Here is an 18,956-nt window from a genome sequence, read left to right as displayed (position 1 = left end):
ATATTTAACATATATAAAATTATAAAAAAAATTTAAACAAAAGGCATAAAATAACTTAAAAAAAATTAGAAGGCCAAAGAAGTAAAAGAGTAATTTACTCAAATTATAAATAAGTGCTTTAAATAGAGAATATTATGTGTCAAAAAAAAATGTTAATGTGAGCATGACTATTTTTTTTAACCTGTTATAGTATAAAATTTATTTAAATTTAATTATAAGAACACATAGTTTTTTTTCTATAATTAGTGAGAAAAAATAGAGTTATTTGAGATTAAACTCAAACTATTATACTTATAAACATAATGCTTTTGTTATTAAAATAAAAAACTGTTGACATAAAAATATATAATTTTGATATAAAATTTGGCATATTTCAAAAATTAAAATGTCCCCCCCCCCAATAAAAAATGGTTTCATAGTTTGACGCTTAAATCTCGTGATACTTTTACTTTTCATAGGTATATTGTTTTTTTTTGTTTTTAAATAATTATATATATTATATAAATATATTTTAATTACATATGTATAACTATATTTATACGTTAATATAAAATTTAAGATTACTAAAAAAATTCAATAATTTAATTAAATAATTAAAATTTAACTTTATATATAATTATAATAAAATAAAAACGATTAAGATAAAAATACATTAAAAACTAATTATATTCCTCAAAAAAATTCATAGAATGCAAAAGAAATGGCATTACGGTAGTTATCTTGAAAAACAAAGGGTAAGTGTAACAGCATACTGCGTCAAATGAGCAATTAGGCCCTTTCCAACTACGCCGCCATCATTTTTGCTCTCTTCCCTCGGCCAGGCAGTAACTATTCCCAGCAAATATATATATATATATTTATACATAAACAAAATTAACCACACGCCTTCCAATACCCGCTACTCGCAAAAGGAAAAAAAGCATCCAACAAAGTAGGCGGAGATGTGGCGCTGCGTTTCTCGTAGCCTTAGAGCTCCATATTCCAACAGATCAGTTGCCGCTAACTCTCTTAGATCTAACATTTCCAGTTTCTTCTCCACTCATGCTGTATGCTTCTTTCTTTTCTAGGGTTTTTGAGCTTTTTGTTCCGCTTTTAATTTCTATTTCTTTTCTGCTTTCAAAATCAATTCCTGCTTTGTTTTTATATTCTCGTTTTCTCAACGGTTGCTGGTTTTTTTCGGGTAGATTCTGATTAAAACCTATATGTAATTTGAATCGTTTTAGTGTTTGTACTGTTTGGCTGCTGAGAAAGGTGTCCAAGGAAAAGAATCCATAGAATCTACGCATTATTTTCTTAAATCATCTTTAATTTTAGCTCCATTCAGTTGACTTCCCTAATATACAGTAGAAACAAATACCATCTGGAACTTGATCTTAGTTAACATCTTTTTCTAATGGGACAAGTTCCGTTTTCTGCCCATGTTGATTACTTTAGCTGATTTTATGCAAAATGCATATATTTTCGATTTGTTTCTCAGTATTATCTTTTTCTTCTGATTGGTTGGGAATGTTTTATAGAATTTATATAGTTATTAAAAGAAAAAAAAACTGAACCAGAAGTATTTTGGTGATGGACATTTGCGATCATTGCAGGGGCCCCCTTATACAATAGTGGATCATACGTATGATGCAGTTGTGGTTGGTGCTGGTGGTGCGGGGCTGAGAGCAGCCATTGGTCTTTCAGAGCATGGATTTAATACTGCTTGCATAACTAAGCTTTTCCCAACTCGTTCACATACTGTTGCGGCTCAGGTTTTTAGACTATATGGTGTTCATGATTATGAGTTATGCTGTTGCTATTATTCAGGGCATGCTTGTGTTACGGTGGCTTTAGATAAATGGGATTCATCATTCTTGATTTTATGGGCATATTGGTTCTACAGTTTAGTGGTTTCTGTACATGGTACTTGTCTCTTTGCTACTGTTCCCTTTCTTATCACAGATGTCTGTGTTGCACAATAACTGATGTTCTCCTTGTCCAATCAAGACTGAACAAACATGTTCAAAAGAAAAAAGAAGAAGAAGAAGAAGAAGAAGAAGAAGAAAAGAGACTGCACAAACGTGAAGTTCACCAAAATCATTTTTACTACCTCAAATATGAATTTTTTAAAACATCTTCAAATATCATAAATTGCCACTCTTACACTTTCCATATTATGATCCATTTGTTTCTTTTGCATTTTTCTTAAATATAGTGTCTTTTGCACTTTGAAGTGTAATACATGGGTATTTAAATTTCTCTTGTCCAACTAAGACTGAACAAACATGAATTATACCAAAAGCATTTTTATTACCATAACCATGATTTTCCTTTTAAAGTTCTTCAAATACTATAAATTGCCACTCTTAAACTTTTTGTATTATGATCTATTTGTTTCTTTTGCATTTTAAAGTGCAATACATGTTTATGTAAATTTCTTATATTGATGTGTTTTATAAGATACAATGCACTTCTCCAATTTTTTTTAAGTATTTTGTTTTCATTTTAAAAGTGGATCATTCTGATAAAACAGATCCATTGTTTATTTACATGTCTAAAGCAAAGTCTGTAGAAAGGTTTTGTTAGTGATGCTGTTTGTTTTCCATTCCATTGAAAGATTATTGACTCATTTATCTGTCTGGACTTTTCTGTTTAGGGTGGCATAAATGCTGCTTTGGGAAATATGACTGAAGATGACTGGCGATGGCACATGTATGACACAGTTAAAGGAAGTGATTGGTTAGGTATATGATTTGTTTGAATTTGTATCTCTTGTGGTTTTCAGTTGGTACATGGAATGCATTTAAGCATATGCTTCTACTTGATCTTTGGCTCTCTAAGAATAGTTTATTTTTTTATCAGCTTTCTCTTTTCTACGAAAAGTACATGTTCCCCCTTAAGTACACTTCAGTCTTGCCTGATGTAGTTTATTATATTTCCTTGCATTCTTGAAGTGGTTTCCACATCTGTTGATCCCCCCCCCCCCTTGAACTCTATTCAAAATACTGATATTAGTTGATTGTGCCAAAGTAATTTGGCTGAAGCTAAAGGCAGAAGAGCCATGCTGCACTAAACTACCTATTTTACTTGTATGTCTGTAGTGCTGTGACTACCTTTTTAACAATCTGTTTCCTTGTTATAACAAAAAGCGGGTGTATGATTGTAGGTGATCAGGATGCAATTCAATATATGTGCAGGGAGGCACCAAAAGCTGTGATTGAACTCGAGAATTATGGGCTGCCTTTTTCTCGAACAGAAGATGGGAAAATATATCAGAGGGCATTTGGTGGTCAAAGCCTAGACTTTGGAAAAGGTATAAGTACATAAATTTGATTGTTGTGCTTAGTGATAGAATTCTGATTTTAGCTTGGCATTTTCTATCTTGACCAGGTGGACAGGCTTATCGTTGTGCATGTGCTGCTGATCGAACGGGGCATGCTCTACTGCACACTCTCTATGGCCAAGCTATGAAACATAATACCCAATTCTTTGTGGAATATTTTGCTCTGGATCTATTGATGAACAGTGATGGTAGGTTCATGTAGGGAATTTAAGTCCTCATCAATGTAAATCATATTACTTTCATTTGCAGCCCTTGTTATTGTTTAGCTGTCCATAATTTTGAGCTTTATTTGTTCTCTTAATTTTGATGAGCATGTCACCTTCTCCATTTTCTGTTTTATCCTTGTTTTTAGTGTAACATGGATAACTTGATTATTTATGATTTGTGCAGGAAGCTGCCAGGGAGTGATAGCTTTAAACATGGAGGACGGAACACTACATCGCTTCCAGGCTTCTTCAACAATTCTGGCCACAGGGGTATATATGCATTCCTGATCTATTTTTTATTTTTTTCAAAATGAATGATCAAAATAAATTGAAGGACCTTTGTGTGTGTTGTCTGTTTCTTTCAGGGATATGGTAGAACCTACTTTTCTGCAACTTCAGCTCACACATGCACTGGTGATGGCAATGCTATGGTTGCACGTGCTGGGCTTCCCCTCCAGGTTTCTTTTCTGTGTTGCTGCAACCTTTTTCTTATTTTTTAATCTTCTATCTCTTTACCTTTGTTTTTATCCAATTTTATTTATGCTTCCTACAGGATTTGGAGTTTGTGCAGTTCCATCCAACTGGAATCTATGGGGCTGGGTGCCTCATTACTGAAGGTTTGTGCGTATACAACTTACTGAGAGCAGCATTATGGTTGATTTTTGGGTTACATCATATAGATAGTTATTATACCTTTCCTTTTTTAATTTAGTTTTACTGCACCACTTAATTAGTTGAAGTTGAGTGGGTTCGTTTCTAATTTGCATCTGCAATTTGCAGGGTCTCGTGGTGAAGGTGGCATCCTTAGAAATAGTGAAGGTGAACGCTTCATGGAACGATATGCTCCTACAGCCAAGGATCTTGCTTCAAGGGATGTTGTTTCGAGATCTATGACCATGGAAATCAGGGAAGGTCGTGGTGTAGGTATGATTATCTTATTATTATTGACATTTCTATTTTCCAGCATCCAGTGTTATCTGTGTTTTTGTTCCTTTAGGCGGGGTTGCCAGAAGTGCAGTGAGGTATTGCATTATGGTGCCTGTTGTTTATAGTAGATATCTGGTTTCGTTTTTTTTTTCTTGTTCGTTTCATATGATTGTTTAGACCTTGTTCTATGAAGGTTTAGATGTTCTTTTTGCACTCATTCTTGTAGGTGCCATTGTAAGAAATATAGGTTTGTTTCTAGGTTTGTGTGATGCAGACAGTTACTAGTTACATGCAAGATTATTTGAACTTGGGTTGTTAACTGTGATACTTATATCCAATAGGACCTTTGAAGGATCATATCTATCTCCACTTGAATCACTTGCCTCCAGAGGTGCTTAAGGAGAGGCTTCCAGGTATCTCTGAGACTGCTGCCATTTTTGCTGGTGTGGATGTTACGAAGGAGCCCATCCCAGTCTTGCCTACTGTACATTATAACATGGGTGGAATTCCAACAAATCATCATGGAGAGGTGTGAATGTTCAGTGCACATAATGTTGATATACTAGGATGTAATTCTAGAAGTTTACTGGAACTTAATTGTGTTATTCATTTTAGATACACACAACAATTGTGTTATTTTAGATATAAACAAAACAAATGCATGTTGATATATGTCTGTATGATCTTTTAACTATTAAACGCATTTAAAATATGAATGACATGTAATACTAACTGAAAATGAAACATGCAACAATCAGGTTCTTAAAAAATTGTGTATATCTTTTGCTATTTTTCAGGCTCATTTGACACAAATAATTTTGCTTTGATTTGCAGGTAGTTACTATCAGAGGCAGTGATCCAGATTCTGTGGTTCCTGGACTGATGGCTGCTGGAGAGGCAGCCTGTGCATCAGTTCATGGTGCTAATCGGTTGGGTGCAAATTCCCTTCTTGACATTGTCGTCTTTGGTCGGGCTTGTGCAAACCGAGTTGCAGAGATCCAAAGGCCAGGCAAGCTGTGTTGCAATCCTCAACATATAAATAGCTTTGCCATTTATGCCTGAATGTTGATTCATTTACTAGTTATTTTCAGGGCAGAAGCAGAAACCTTTGGAAAAGGATGCTGGTGAGAGAACAATTGCATGGTTGGACAAAATAAGAAATTCTAATGGTTCTCTTCCAACTTCAAACATTCGATTAAATATGCAACGAGTAATGCAAAATAATGCTGCTGTTTTCCGCACACAGGAAACACTAGAGGAAGGTGTGCCATTTGCCCCTTTCATTTTCTCCGTCTTGTGTCTTCTTCTTGCCTTTTGGTCTTCTGTTTGTTCCTTTTGCAGGCAAATTTAGTTTAGCTTTATGTTGCTCGTGGGATTCCTACTCACTGATGACACTTGGGAAATCCTGTTTTCTTTCTTTGGACTTTTTGTAGGTTGTCAGTTAATTGATAAGACATGGGAAAGCTTCCATGATGTTAAGTTGAAGGATCGCAGTTTAATATGGTAAGATTGTGGGGACTTAAGATGTTGGTGACCTAATAATTCTTTCAGTTTCAGTTTGTTTCATAAACTTCACATATAAAATGTTTTGCAGGAACTCTGATTTGATAGAATCTATCGAGTTGGAAAATCTTTTGATAAATGCCTGTATCACCATGCACTCTGCTGAAGCTAGGAAAGAGAGCAGAGGAGCACATGCTCGTGAAGATTTTACGGTTAGTTTTTTTTACCTTTCTTTAGTTTGGCTATGTCCTCTTTGCTTAGTTTTGGTACAATAAGGTTTCCTTTTGCTGTTACTTTGCAGAAAAGAGATGATGAGAACTGGATGAAACACACATTGGGGTATGATCTCTTTCACTTGGAAGAATACAATGTGAACATGTAGATTGGTTTATCTGTGCTGCTTTTTTGGGAGGGTGGGGTGTTCAGTATTAGTTGACAGGTGCATTTGAGTTGAGAACAGCTTCCTGTTATTGAGAAACCTAGTGATATCCATATTTATAGTTTTATAATGTTTGGACATTTAGGCTATTGAGTTTTATTTAAAATATGTACCTTAGTCACTTAAAAGAAAAAAGAGGGGGGGGGGTTCAGAATTTATTGACAGGTCTATTTGAATTAAGAACAACTTTCTGTTATTAACAATCTAGCATAATCCGTACTTATAGTTTTATAATGTTTGAACTTTTAAGCTATTTAGTTTTATTTAGAATATGAACCTTAGTCACTTAAAAGAAAAAAGTAGTTTAGGTGAGGCATTTCTGTATCAATGCTTGCTGTAGAATGTTTCTTGCAGTGAAGACCATAAAGTTTAGGGCTCTCCATGGTATTTATGTTCATTGTAGAGAGTTAGTGACATGCATCTGATATGATCAAATCTAGGATTTTATTATTGGCATTGGCAGAGTGAATAAAAGAACAATTACTCTTGCTACCGATAATCATTTATTCTATGTTATCAGTAATTTTCTAGGATATACGAAGAATGCAAATCACCAAATTGCAGCATTATTCGATTGTTCACTATTTCTACTTTGATTTGCAGTTATTGGGAGAATGAGAAAGTGAGACTGGATTATCGGCCAGTTCACATGAACACATTAGATGATGAAGTCGAGTCATTCCCACCTAAAGCTCGTGTCTATTAAAACTCATGCTGTAATGCAAATGGGTTATGATGATCCGACAATTCAGCCCGGCATAAGTTATGGAGAACAGAGATGCAATAAAATACTTGTAAGCATAGCATTTTGGCAATCTTTTTGTGCCATTCATCAATCTTGGAACTTTTGTGGTTGAAAGCATCAATAAGTTCGAATGTGAATCAGAATTTTGTATTTGTTTGGTCAGCAATAAGCTTATGGTTGCTGAATTAAACAATCCATTTATACTCAGTGACCTCTTTTAACTTCAAACTTCAGCTCTAGCATAGGGACTGACAACACCCATTTTTAAGTTCAATACCTCTAGCTAAACAGTAAACCTCCCACTTCAGGAAGAAGAGAGATTCCTGGGATGTGGCTCCATTCATATGCCCGTAGGCTATATATTGTGTGATTTGCAACTCATTGATTTAAGGTACGAGATTCAAGAGAAGTTTTTCTCATCTTAAAACAACATAAACTGATTAGTTATTTCAGATTTTTCTAGAATACTGTACTCTTTTAAAAAAAAGGGGAAAAAAAAACAAGCGGTACCACTTGTACACAAAAAAGGAACTATCATTACAGGGGAAGGAGCTTTAAAAGCTTCTGCTACGGAAAGCCACCAAATTGTTGGGACAACTTATCATAGCATATTTAGCAGAGTATGAGATAGAAGGCAATCAGATAGAAAACTCAATGCTAAACCATCCCCGCTATTTATCGGCCCAATAGTGGATTGGGCCTTCCTTACGTGGATTGGTACCCTGGTTCCCTGCTTTGCCACATGTGCAATATTATAGTCATCAAACTCTCTAAACCCAATGCCGCCCACCTTCAAATAGTGAGGCTCATCCAGCTCATCCAATGGATGTTTTTCTATAAATCTGTTCATGGATTGAGTTATTTGTCAGATTCAATAGACCCTTGATATTTGGAAGGATTTAGATAAAAATATTAGGCTCGAAAAATGAGTTCAAACAAAAAGTTAGGATAATTTAAAATATGAATCAAATTTGGGTTTAAGGTCTAATTTGGCTAATTTGTTTTTTCTCTAAGTTTATAATGTTTTAGATTATGTTATTTTTATATATTATGTAATCTATAACACATAAAAATTAAATCTATAGTAATATATAATATTATTATAATGTAAACATTAAAATATTTTAAATGATTATAGATAAAATTATAATAAATAACTGATTTAGCTCGATTAGTATGAACTTTGTTGCCAATACATGAGGACATTCAAATCGAGCGCACTGAAGTGCATTATTCTTCTATTTATATGTTGGGGAGGAATTATGAGCAGTTCTAAGTATTGTGTCAAAAAGAACAGATATGATTAGAACCTATAATCAGATTTTTCAAAAAGAATTATAACAAATAAAAAGATATGAAATCATTAAATATTAAATTAAAATGATATAAATATATCTTTTAAAATTAATACGAGTGGATTTAAAATGAATTTAAATTAATCATTTACAAATATGAGTAGATTTTAACAAAATTTTAAATTATATTTCAAGCCAAATTAAGCTTGAACAAATATAAAATATAATAATATATATTTCGACCTAACCCAAATTCGATCTGTCTATATGAACACCTCTACTTACTACTTAAAATCTGAGTTATCCCACCGCAATTTGTTAAATAAGTGATTAATGGACTGTGAAAAGGTCTTCGGCATCTTAATAGACTATATGACAAAGATGGAAACAGAAGTAACGTCTTTTAAGTAAAGAATTAGGCTTTCCTTTCCACCATTGGGTTATAATACAAATTTTGTCACCAACGAAATCAAGGGACACCTTCTTCGTCCCCAAGTATTGCATATATACTTTATGATTTTTCAAATCTACTGTCTACTCTTTCTACAATAAAATAATAAAATATTTAGAAAGAGGGGAAAATAAGAGGTTAAACTGTGGGGCTGCTAATCCATATAAAAGTCTATGAAACCAGTCGTGATGTTGTTGATTATGTTATTTCTTTGTACAAAGCATCACTATCAAGGGAGACAAGCAAAGATAATCAGTCCAACCAACTCTAGTGGGCTGTTTGTCAATATATTAGTTTACAAATACTAATAATTATAACCATGACTAAAGTAGTCTATGTATATTTTTCTTACGAATGATAAATACAGTTTTCTGGGAGAAACAGAAAAGCCTATTCCATTTGACAAAAATACAGTGTCTCCCACTGCAAACGTCAATTTTAACAAATCCAAATTTATGTTTCATATTTGCAGTAATATTTCTCTATCTTAAGGTATTCGCCTTTTATTTATAAAAGAAAAAGAAAAAAACATTGTCATCGTTTTTCACTCGCAAGAGGCCATAGCTGTCACTACCGGTAGTCCACTTTTGGACAGATAAAAAAAAAGGGTAATCTTTGGATGATGAAGAATCCACTTAACGACATGTTTGAGTGAAAGATCCAATTTTGTCATGATTGACTAAGAAATAAGAAATGTTTGCGACTTCACTTTATAATCTGCTTTTTCTATTTTCTAATCATTGTATAATCTCTCTTTTATTCAGTAATAATTAAGATGAAGAAATATTTAAAAAATTACAATTATTTTAGTTCTCTTTGAAAAAAAAAATTTGGTTGTATTGAGGGGAGGGCCGTGTCGTACTTTGGAGAAGTCTTCGAAGTATTGTTCGTTGGGAGCCAATGAACCCTTCAATCATGGAGGTATTCTGCTCAAGGTGTCTATACTTGATATTATCCTCGGGTTTTGTCTCCCCACTCCAAGGAGAGCTCAACTGGGCTCACGGAGTTTATGGAGTGTCTCGCCACCAAGGAAATGTGAGCATTTGATCTTGGTAGGATTCAAACACATACCCTTGTATGATATTAGTTTTGTGAACCCGATAGGGCTTTCTTTAGATCGGGAGACAAAACACTCTGAGCACAATACCTCCACTATTGAGGGGTCCATTGGTTCTCAAAGAATGATACTTCAAAGACTCTAAAGAGCGAGACCAACCTTCTCTCAATAGGTTGAAAAATAAAAAATAAAAAATAAAAAATGTGAAAAAATAAAATAAAACAAATATTTTTATTATTTTCAAGGAATTTTTTTTGGAGAATTAAAAAAGTTGAAAACAATTTCTTTTTAGAATTATCCCCAACTTAAAGTAAATATTTTTCATCATCCTTTAAATATCAAACCCTGACCTTGATCCAAATCATTATTTGTTTACTGATTTAGATATTCTTATTTCTTTATTAAATTCAAAATTATGACAAATGAAATGTGAAAATCTCCAGTAGTCTATTTCAAAAGATGATGAATCCTCTTAGATTTAAGTTAAAGGTGTGCCACAAGGGACATACTTGTTTATGAACCCTTCCATTCGATCTTTTGTCTTGTGTTACCTCGACGATTATATCATGATTTCTTTAACTTAAAGCCTAAGCCTATATGCGATGTATACATGTGTTTTTATCCTCGTCATATATCACCCATCACCAAAACACCAAACATTATGGTTAAAGGAAAACTAGATGAAGCTCGGCCTTGCGACCTCGCTAGGAGAAGAGCCTCATCAAAGCACTGCGTTACCTCATCGAACAAATTGGTTTAAATAAATTCCATTATACATTAATATCATTTGTTTTTTTCCTCAACGATTTTTTTCACACAAAGCAAAATGAAGCAAATATTGGCTCATTGATTATTTAAAGTTTAAGTAATATTAAGTTGCATTATGTGGTCAGATCATAATGTGAGAAGACAACTTATATTAGTAGATAATTTAAACAGTTTGTGTAGTCTAATTGAAATTGAGTAAATTGATTGAAAAACTATTATACTGTCTATCAAGTCCAATTGGGAAGATACCTTGTCTTGGGTTTCGGAGCAGATGACTCCCAAAAGATAGATACATAGATGTGATTGTTTGGACTAGCTATAACACCCCTCGCCCGACCCAGTCACTAGGTCTGAGCTACAAGATGCCACATTCGTTGACGGAGCAACTACAGTCAAATACATAATAAATAATTATTCGCACATGCAATTAGATGTCAATCACTTTCAAATCATGTTAAACAATAAATTTCGAGTCTTAATCGAGCTTACGAAAGCTCTTTTGTCAATCCGAACACGAAATAAGACCAATTTGAAAAGTTTTAAAAGTTCAGGGCCGATGTTGTGACATTATCTCTTTCACTTTGTGATGTTGCCAAAACAATTTGTTATGTCACGATGTTAGGCTACTCGAAGTCGCAATGTCACTTACTATAGGTCAACGTTGTGATGAGGTAGGTTGGTCGTCGAGATGTGGACCTATTTTTTGGTAAAATTGAACCATTCGGTACCTATTTCATAGTTTCCAATCAAACCATCCAATATAGCTACCTAAAAACATACCAAACACATAACATTTTATACCAAAACAAGTCATTTAGCCAGTTTTAATCAAAACCGATTCAATATAATTTTAACCTATTACAAAAGTATCCATTTCAATACATTCCATCAAATGCCATTCAAACAAATCAACCAAACCATTCAAATACCAATCAATACCTATGCCATATCTCATTGAATCATACCATTCCACTAGAACCTCATACACATGTTCATTTTATACCTTAATGGCTTAAATGCTTTAAACATGAACCAAATCAACCAACACATCTCTCAAACATATAAATCAAGCTTACCATTTTAACTAGGCATAATTTTAGCCATTCTACTCACCTCATCCCACAAACATAACATACCAAGTTTAAGTAGGTTCATATTTCAACTTTCCAAAAGCATCAAACATTGCTACGTCAAGCATATATCAAACCACTTGCCATGAGCAACATGCAAAAATTATCATATGCCAAATTCATCAAGACTTTTATACCTTAAGGATTACACCAAGACACTTATATACATGCCATAATCCTAGATTCAAAATGGCCAAAAAGCTACAAATTCGATGAAAATGTAGTGTGAGCTTCAAGATGATCTAGCTTGATGTGTTTGACCGCCTCTGGATGTGCTAACGTTTAGAGTTTGAGTACTACCACTAAAAGATTTGAAATCGAGGCGGTGTCCGCAAGTATAAGGGTTAGGTTGTAATATAGTTTTTACAACAAAATAGGTGAGTACTTCGAGAATCATACCCAAGGAAAGTGAACTACTAGATTAATTCTAACCTAAACACAAATAGATCTAATTAGTATTTTAAACAAATTGTATTACGATAAAACATAAAAGAAAGATTTTTGGGTTTTTATAAATAAGAAAATAAAATAACAAAAACCTAAACGAAAAGGACTTCGGAAAACTAACTTATAAACTTAATCAAATCTAGGCATGGGTGATTAGTTCATTTCGGTGGTCATAATTAGTTCCTATTTTGGGTTTCTATTCAATCAACTAGTTGTTACCCCAGCAAGAGCTCTCAGTCTTCCACTAAACTAACAAGTCAGCAAGAACTACTTATCTCTCGACCTCATAGTTCAGACCGGTTCGGGGCTAAGGTGTTCATCGATAGACCATACCAAATTTGGGTTTATTCCTACCTAAATGACTTCCTAGGGTTAGCAAGCCTGTGGTTTAAGTTCTTCCTCTCCCAAATAGCTGATTCGCTAAGAAAATCCTACATAGCAATTAATTAACTATACCTTCACTCATTAATCCCCCATAAGAGGATTACTTCCTCATGGATCTCATAAACACAATAAACTTGATGATAATGATAAACATAAATAACAAATCAAGAGTAGAGTTTAAAGAATCCTATTTGTATTTGATAGATGAAGCGTAAAAAATCTACTAGTGTTTGATCACATTTACAAATCACGTTCTCCGAAGAACACAAAATAAAAAAGAACTGAAAATAAACTTAAGTCCTAAAAGAAAGGAAAACCGAAACTAAAATTACAGAGAAAACTTAAAGTATGAAAAGCTGTCCTTTAACAAGTGTTTAAAAGCCTATTTATAGAGTTAGGGTTGATGTCGTCCTCAACCTTAGGTCAGCTAACGCTCTTGTGTTTAACTTTTGATTGTGTAAACCAAAACACCCTTGGCTCGTCAGTGTTTCCCATCCAGGATCGATGTCACGATACCCTAGTGCCTGTGTCGCGACATCGAAGGTAGTATGCTCAGGTTCAGGGTAGCTTTAGGGGTGTGTTTTGACATCCCATGGCTGTGTCACAACACCGAAGGTAGTCTCGAGATTCTTGCATTCTACTCCCTATGTTGTGACATCGAACTTCCCATGTTGCAACACAACGACCATCATTAAGTTCTTTTGCACTTGCATGGTCTCCTACACACCCACTAAGTATGTTAGCTCGCCTTTAGGCCTCATTCAGCCCTCTAAGGTCAATAAAAGACTCAAAATACACCATTTATTGGATTTAAACTAAAATATGAAAACTTAACTAAAGCATAATGGAAATACTTGTATTCAAGCTCCTCAAGTGCGAAAACTAGTTTAATTTGCTACACCGTATTATGGTAGATCAGTGTTTCGCAAGGTGACAATCTATAAGGAAAAGGGAAAACAAACTAGGTAAGTATATAAAATTCTTAGTAAGTTCATAAGCATTAAACAAAACTTATCTTATCTTATAATTAAATACAATAAGCTACCATAATTTGACACAATTTTGCTAGACATGGAAAATCACAACATCAACAAGGTGAGCGTTAACTTATAATCAAATCATAATATCAAAATTGTATAACAAGCCAAAACATATCATTTTAGATTGTCGATCTCACTATCTCATTCAATCCAAGGGTACTACAATCACATTCATATCAAAAACATTACACTCAATTCATTTAATATCCCTTCATTTGAACTTCTTCATTTGAACTTCAATTTCATTTAATCTTATTTCCACTTCTCATTTCATATAAATTATTTTACCCGATGAACCCTAGTAAACGGACTTGGATACACAAGCAACTACACCACATCAATTGTTTGTCCGAGTTGAATAAATTTGTGTCAGGTTACTTGTTCGGGCTAAATAATTATAACGACACATCTGATTGCTTATCCAAGTTGAATATATATAAATGTCAGGTTACCCGTCTGAGCTAAACCTGTGTCACATATATTTGACTATCTGCAACAAATGCTGGACCTTGGTAACATTTGTAATCAATCTCGAACAGGTGCGCATAAAGCCCTATTGGCATGCCAATCGTATCCTAACCTTTACTAAGTTCACATGGGCCTATTTTCTACTTATAACCATCATTTTATAATTTAGTCCAATTCTCACCTTTCATACCAATTCACAACCAATTAATCCACATTCAAATATACATTCACAAATCAACACATAACTACTTAAATACATAAATAACATATAAACTTACCATATCAAAATAGCAAACCAGTTGAATTTTTAGGGACTAATTGACAAGTTCGGCTTTTCCTCGATTACCACTGGTTTGATTCAATTCTTGATATATACAATTATTCCATTCAATTCATCAATACCAAACATTTGTACATTATTCCATGACGTGTATGAACCTATATAATCTCATTTTTTGATGCCTCTAAAATTTTAAAATTTATTCAATTTACTCCATAAATTCAAAATAACCATATCTTTCAATTTTTAGACTCGGTTTAAAAAACAAATTCAATTACATTCACTAGAGAACCTCTACTATCTACTTATACCAAAATTTCATAAAACAATTGCATTTTATTCACTTTAGTCCTTATGCATAGAATTAACTATTAACTATTATAATTTAGTCATTTTTCATAATCTAAGCTCAAAATCTAATTTAACACCAAAATCTTTAAGAAATAAATAATGAAAACTTTCAAAAACTATAATAGTTTTGCAAATTGGTACATGAGTTAGCTAAATCAAGCTCCCATGATCTCAAATCTATAAAAATTACAAGAAAAAAGACCTAATAGCCTTGAATAATTGTTGGCCGAAAGTTGAGAAAGCTTGGAAGGTTTTCTCTTTGTTCATCTATGGAGGGCGATCATTTAGAGAAGAAGATAGTGCAATTTTCCACCATCTCAACTTTATATACCTTGATTAATTAAGGCTAATCTAACTTAATTACTTTAATTTTGTTTTATTAACTTAAATTAACTATTATTAATTCTTAATAAGTTCTGAAATCATCATCCACTATCTCATGTTAATTCAGGGTTTAATTGCTATTTTAGACCTTGGTTTAATTGCCATTTAGGTCATCAAGCCTTTTTTTCAATTAAAAACTCTATAGCAATTGGACTTTATAGTTTAGTCCCTATACCTAAATTAAATAATTAATAGAAAAAAACTGATGGGCCAAAATTTAATATTATTTTATACCAGCTTGATAAATATTCGTATTTGATATTTACAGACTCGATTTACAAAAATGGAGTTCTAAAATTGTCTTTTTCGACACTACTGAAAATTAGGCTGTTACAATAACTATACACCGAACAGGACCAAGTGAATTTATCCTAGATTCATTTATGAATTTATTCACTTGTAACATTAATTGTGTGGTATATCTTAATCCTAAGTGGATGGTGGAATATATATGCGTGACTCGTATACTTTGACATTATGATAACCTAAGTTCAAATAGATAAAGAACCCAAAGCTGGCACGTTGGGTATACGAATTCTGCATGATGTAGCGTCATCCACAATAGTGGAATCATAGCTCTATAAGGGTAAATGATATCCTCTCAATGACATTACATGGTTGTTGAAAAAGGAAGGTGGCCATATGTCATTTATCATAAGACAAATGACTTAATTACTATGTGCAATTGACTTTTTCATATTAGAAGATGTAATGGATATCATGAGATAAAATATAATCAGGTTGGGGGAATAGATTTTATCCCAAAGATATTAATGATATCATATGAAGGAAACACACTTATAAAAAGGCCATTGGACCAACAATTATTGAGTAGCTTTCATAAGGGTATATAATAAGAGAGAGTTCATCATGACACTATAATGGAATGACTCCATGATCAAGTAATATTGTAATTAATAGGTGCAGAGCCAAAAATTAATTACAAATTATTTGAAACCTAATTATATATGTCCAAACGGTCACTCTACTAGCTTGAGATAACCCGAAATGAATTGCACGTAGAACTAACAATCGTGGAATGAATGAAAACAATAAGTAAGAGAAATAGACCGCATGTATTACTATTAGTAGTGAATGCATTTTTTCGCTAAGTACAAAATATGACTTAAAAATTAATTCAATTTTTCGAATTATTATTTAATTGATTGTAATTAAACAATTGAAGTTCAAAGTGAGAATTAAATTAATTAGCCATCATAGATTTATTAAATGAGGCCTTTAAATTTATTTCCTCACAAACTCTAATACGAGAAAGTTGTCATGAATTTAATGGAATTAGAATTCGGTTGAGAAAATAATTTAATTAGGAAAATTAATTAAATAAATAATATTTGGGAAAAAGAAAAAAAAATCTCTTTTGGGTTGAACAAATTATAAGTGTTGAATAAAAATCTAGATAATACATATAATTGTACACAAAATACGAGACGAGCTCGAAAACCTATCCCAAGGGATAAGGGATAGCAAATCCTAGTTCCCTATAAGATTGTCGCTGCCCCTTGTATTTCGCTCTTAGTATAATACCATATTTTCTATTAAAATATTATTATTTAATTAACTTTTGTTCAAGTAGAACTCTTATACCATTTCTCTATATAAATAACAATTATGGGCTAACCTACTTACACAAGTTATTTGAGCACCATTGTTTTGTTGAAAAATAGTAGCAATTTATTTTTAGAATAAATTAAATTTTTCTGGAAAAGCTCATAGTTTTCAGTTCTATAGAGACAATTAACTTTCCTACTGAAATTTAATAATTTTTTTATTTTGTGCACTTGGTTCGTTTTATTTGAGCCTACACTCAAAGCCATTTGGGGTTCTATGATAGTAGAGAAGATCATTCGTAGAAAATCAGGAAACGACTTGGATCGCCTTGTACAAAGCACATGTAATAATTCAGTTAAGGGTTTATTACTATAAATATCACAAGGCTTGATTTTAAGAAAAAAAATTAAACATTAGTTGTGCTTAAAAATGCTATTTTTTAAATCGATTTTTCCAACATTGATGGCTGGGACTTACGTTTAGCCGACTTTTCTCTATAAACACACTTTTTCAACATTAAGGCAAGGGAACACTTAGCAGAAGATATATGATCAATCTAATAAGGAAACACTTTGCTCGGATATTGCCTGAACACCCCTCATCCTTCACCCATCTTAGTGGCTTTATGTGCCCAACTGCATGAAACAACCATTCATCTATTATTTTACATTGTGTATAGGTTAATATTATAACTATTGGCATAGTTTGTAAAACTCAAACAAAAAGCTATGTCTCTACCTTATAGAACCTACTAGCAAGAGTAAGAAGACCAAGATGCCTATATTGATTGACACCAAGGTAGATTTAAATGATGGGATCAAAATGATATGGTAGAGGTTTATCAACCTTGATATCCATAATTTCAAAACTTGAGCAACGAGCACACCTACCCATTTTCTTCCACCTCCCTAGCAAATCTTCAAGAGGATGAAAACTAAAATCTAAGAGAAACAGAAGATTTTTGGTACAGATGAGGTGCGGAAGAAGGCATTAAATTTGTTCAAGTCGTGGATTTGACTTAGGGTTCTAGATAATCAGAAAGAAACTTGGATTTTGACACAACCTGAAATGCAAACAAATCCAACTCAGATATATTTTTTTGAAAAGAATCAATTAAAATAAATAATTAAGATAGAAAAAAATTAAATAAATAAAAAATTTGAATAATTAAATAGAAACAAAATAAAATAAAGAAGATAGATGGAAGAAGATGAAGATAATGTGTAGAAGTCCTAAGGAGCCTTGGAAACCCGATGAATCCACAACTCATTTCAAATGACTCTACTTTCCCTCCAAGAAAGAAAACTTGACAAAAAAAAAAAGCTTGAAGATAATCAACACAATCTGAAAAGATTGTTAAAATATTTCTAAAAGAAAACTCAAGAGAAGTTTTTGAAAAGAAAACTCAAATAGATTTATATTAACTCAAAGTGAATAATGAATTATTTGATTGTGTAAAATGAAGAGACTAGCTAAGTAAATTCAAATAAAATTCTTAAGTACACTGAAACTCTAAGTAACTTAAACAAGAAGTAGTTTTAAACTAAACTTTCTTGTTGACGTAAAACTCCTAAATAACTTAAAATGCTTAAAATTATCCATAATTTGCAATAAAAAAATAAAAAAATAATAGAACTTAATAAATACAATATTGGGATCACATATAATAAAAATTAAGCCTAAAAATTGAACATAATATGATTTAAACTCGAATAAAAAGCCCAAAACTTGTAATTTTCGTAATAATTTTGTCAAGAAATTCTACTCGCACTGTAATACCCTTAATCTAACCCGATCTACCAGACCCAAATCTCGGGTGTTATGTCCTTCTTATAGATGTAACTTAAAATTGTTTCTTATTCTTTATGTAAACATCTTTTTAAACATGTAACAAAATCTCTTATTGGTGTACATTGTATGATTACTTTTACATTTTGCCTATGTACAATTGACTAAAGCTATTATAGATTTTCTTGTAAAAATACAATGTATGGTTACTATTTCGGCTCAATAAACTTTCAGACTTTCCTACTCTATCTCTTAGTCTACCGGGTATACTTTGGGATGCTTTTTAATGAACTTCATTGCAGACTTTGACACGCCATTTGTTTTCCCTTTGTATGCATAACAGCCCAATGCACCGCTTTCTTGGCGTAGCCCTGACATTGTATCTCGGCATACATTCCTTTA

At 32.7% G+C, this 18,956-nt stretch overlaps 1 protein-coding gene across 2 annotated transcripts; it reads left to right on the top strand.

Moving 5' to 3' along the window:
* The first annotated feature begins 792 nt into the window (after positions 1-792).
* Positions 793-7,349, top strand: LOC107942584 (succinate dehydrogenase [ubiquinone] flavoprotein subunit, mitochondrial). 2 transcript variants are annotated; one of them, XM_041108474.1, is made up of 16 exons: positions 793-1,046; positions 1,593-1,751; positions 2,636-2,723; positions 3,146-3,292; positions 3,370-3,510; positions 3,713-3,798; positions 3,894-3,986; positions 4,082-4,145; positions 4,309-4,452; positions 4,797-4,984; positions 5,290-5,464; positions 5,547-5,717; positions 5,889-5,958; positions 6,050-6,170; positions 6,260-6,297; positions 7,001-7,349. In XM_041108474.1, the coding sequence occupies exons 1-16, from the start codon at positions 942-944 to the stop codon at positions 7,101-7,103; spliced, it is 1,893 nt and encodes a 630-aa protein (XP_040964408.1). In that variant the 5' UTR covers positions 793-941; the 3' UTR covers positions 7,104-7,349. The 2 variants fall into 2 exon arrangements, with proteins under 2 accessions (XP_040964408.1, XP_040964409.1); XM_041108475.1 differs by lacking the exons at positions 793-1,046; positions 1,593-1,751 and adding an exon at positions 1,773-2,060.
* The last annotated feature ends 11,607 nt before the right edge of the window (positions 7,350-18,956 follow it).

This window comes from Gossypium hirsutum, chromosome D12 (genome assembly GCF_007990345.1).
Source record: "Gossypium hirsutum isolate 1008001.06 chromosome D12, Gossypium_hirsutum_v2.1, whole genome shotgun sequence".
NCBI classification, from domain to species: Eukaryota; Viridiplantae; Streptophyta; class Magnoliopsida; order Malvales; family Malvaceae; genus Gossypium; species Gossypium hirsutum.
Note: the sequence above shows the minus strand (reverse complement) of the source record. Positions and strands in the feature narration are given on the sequence as shown.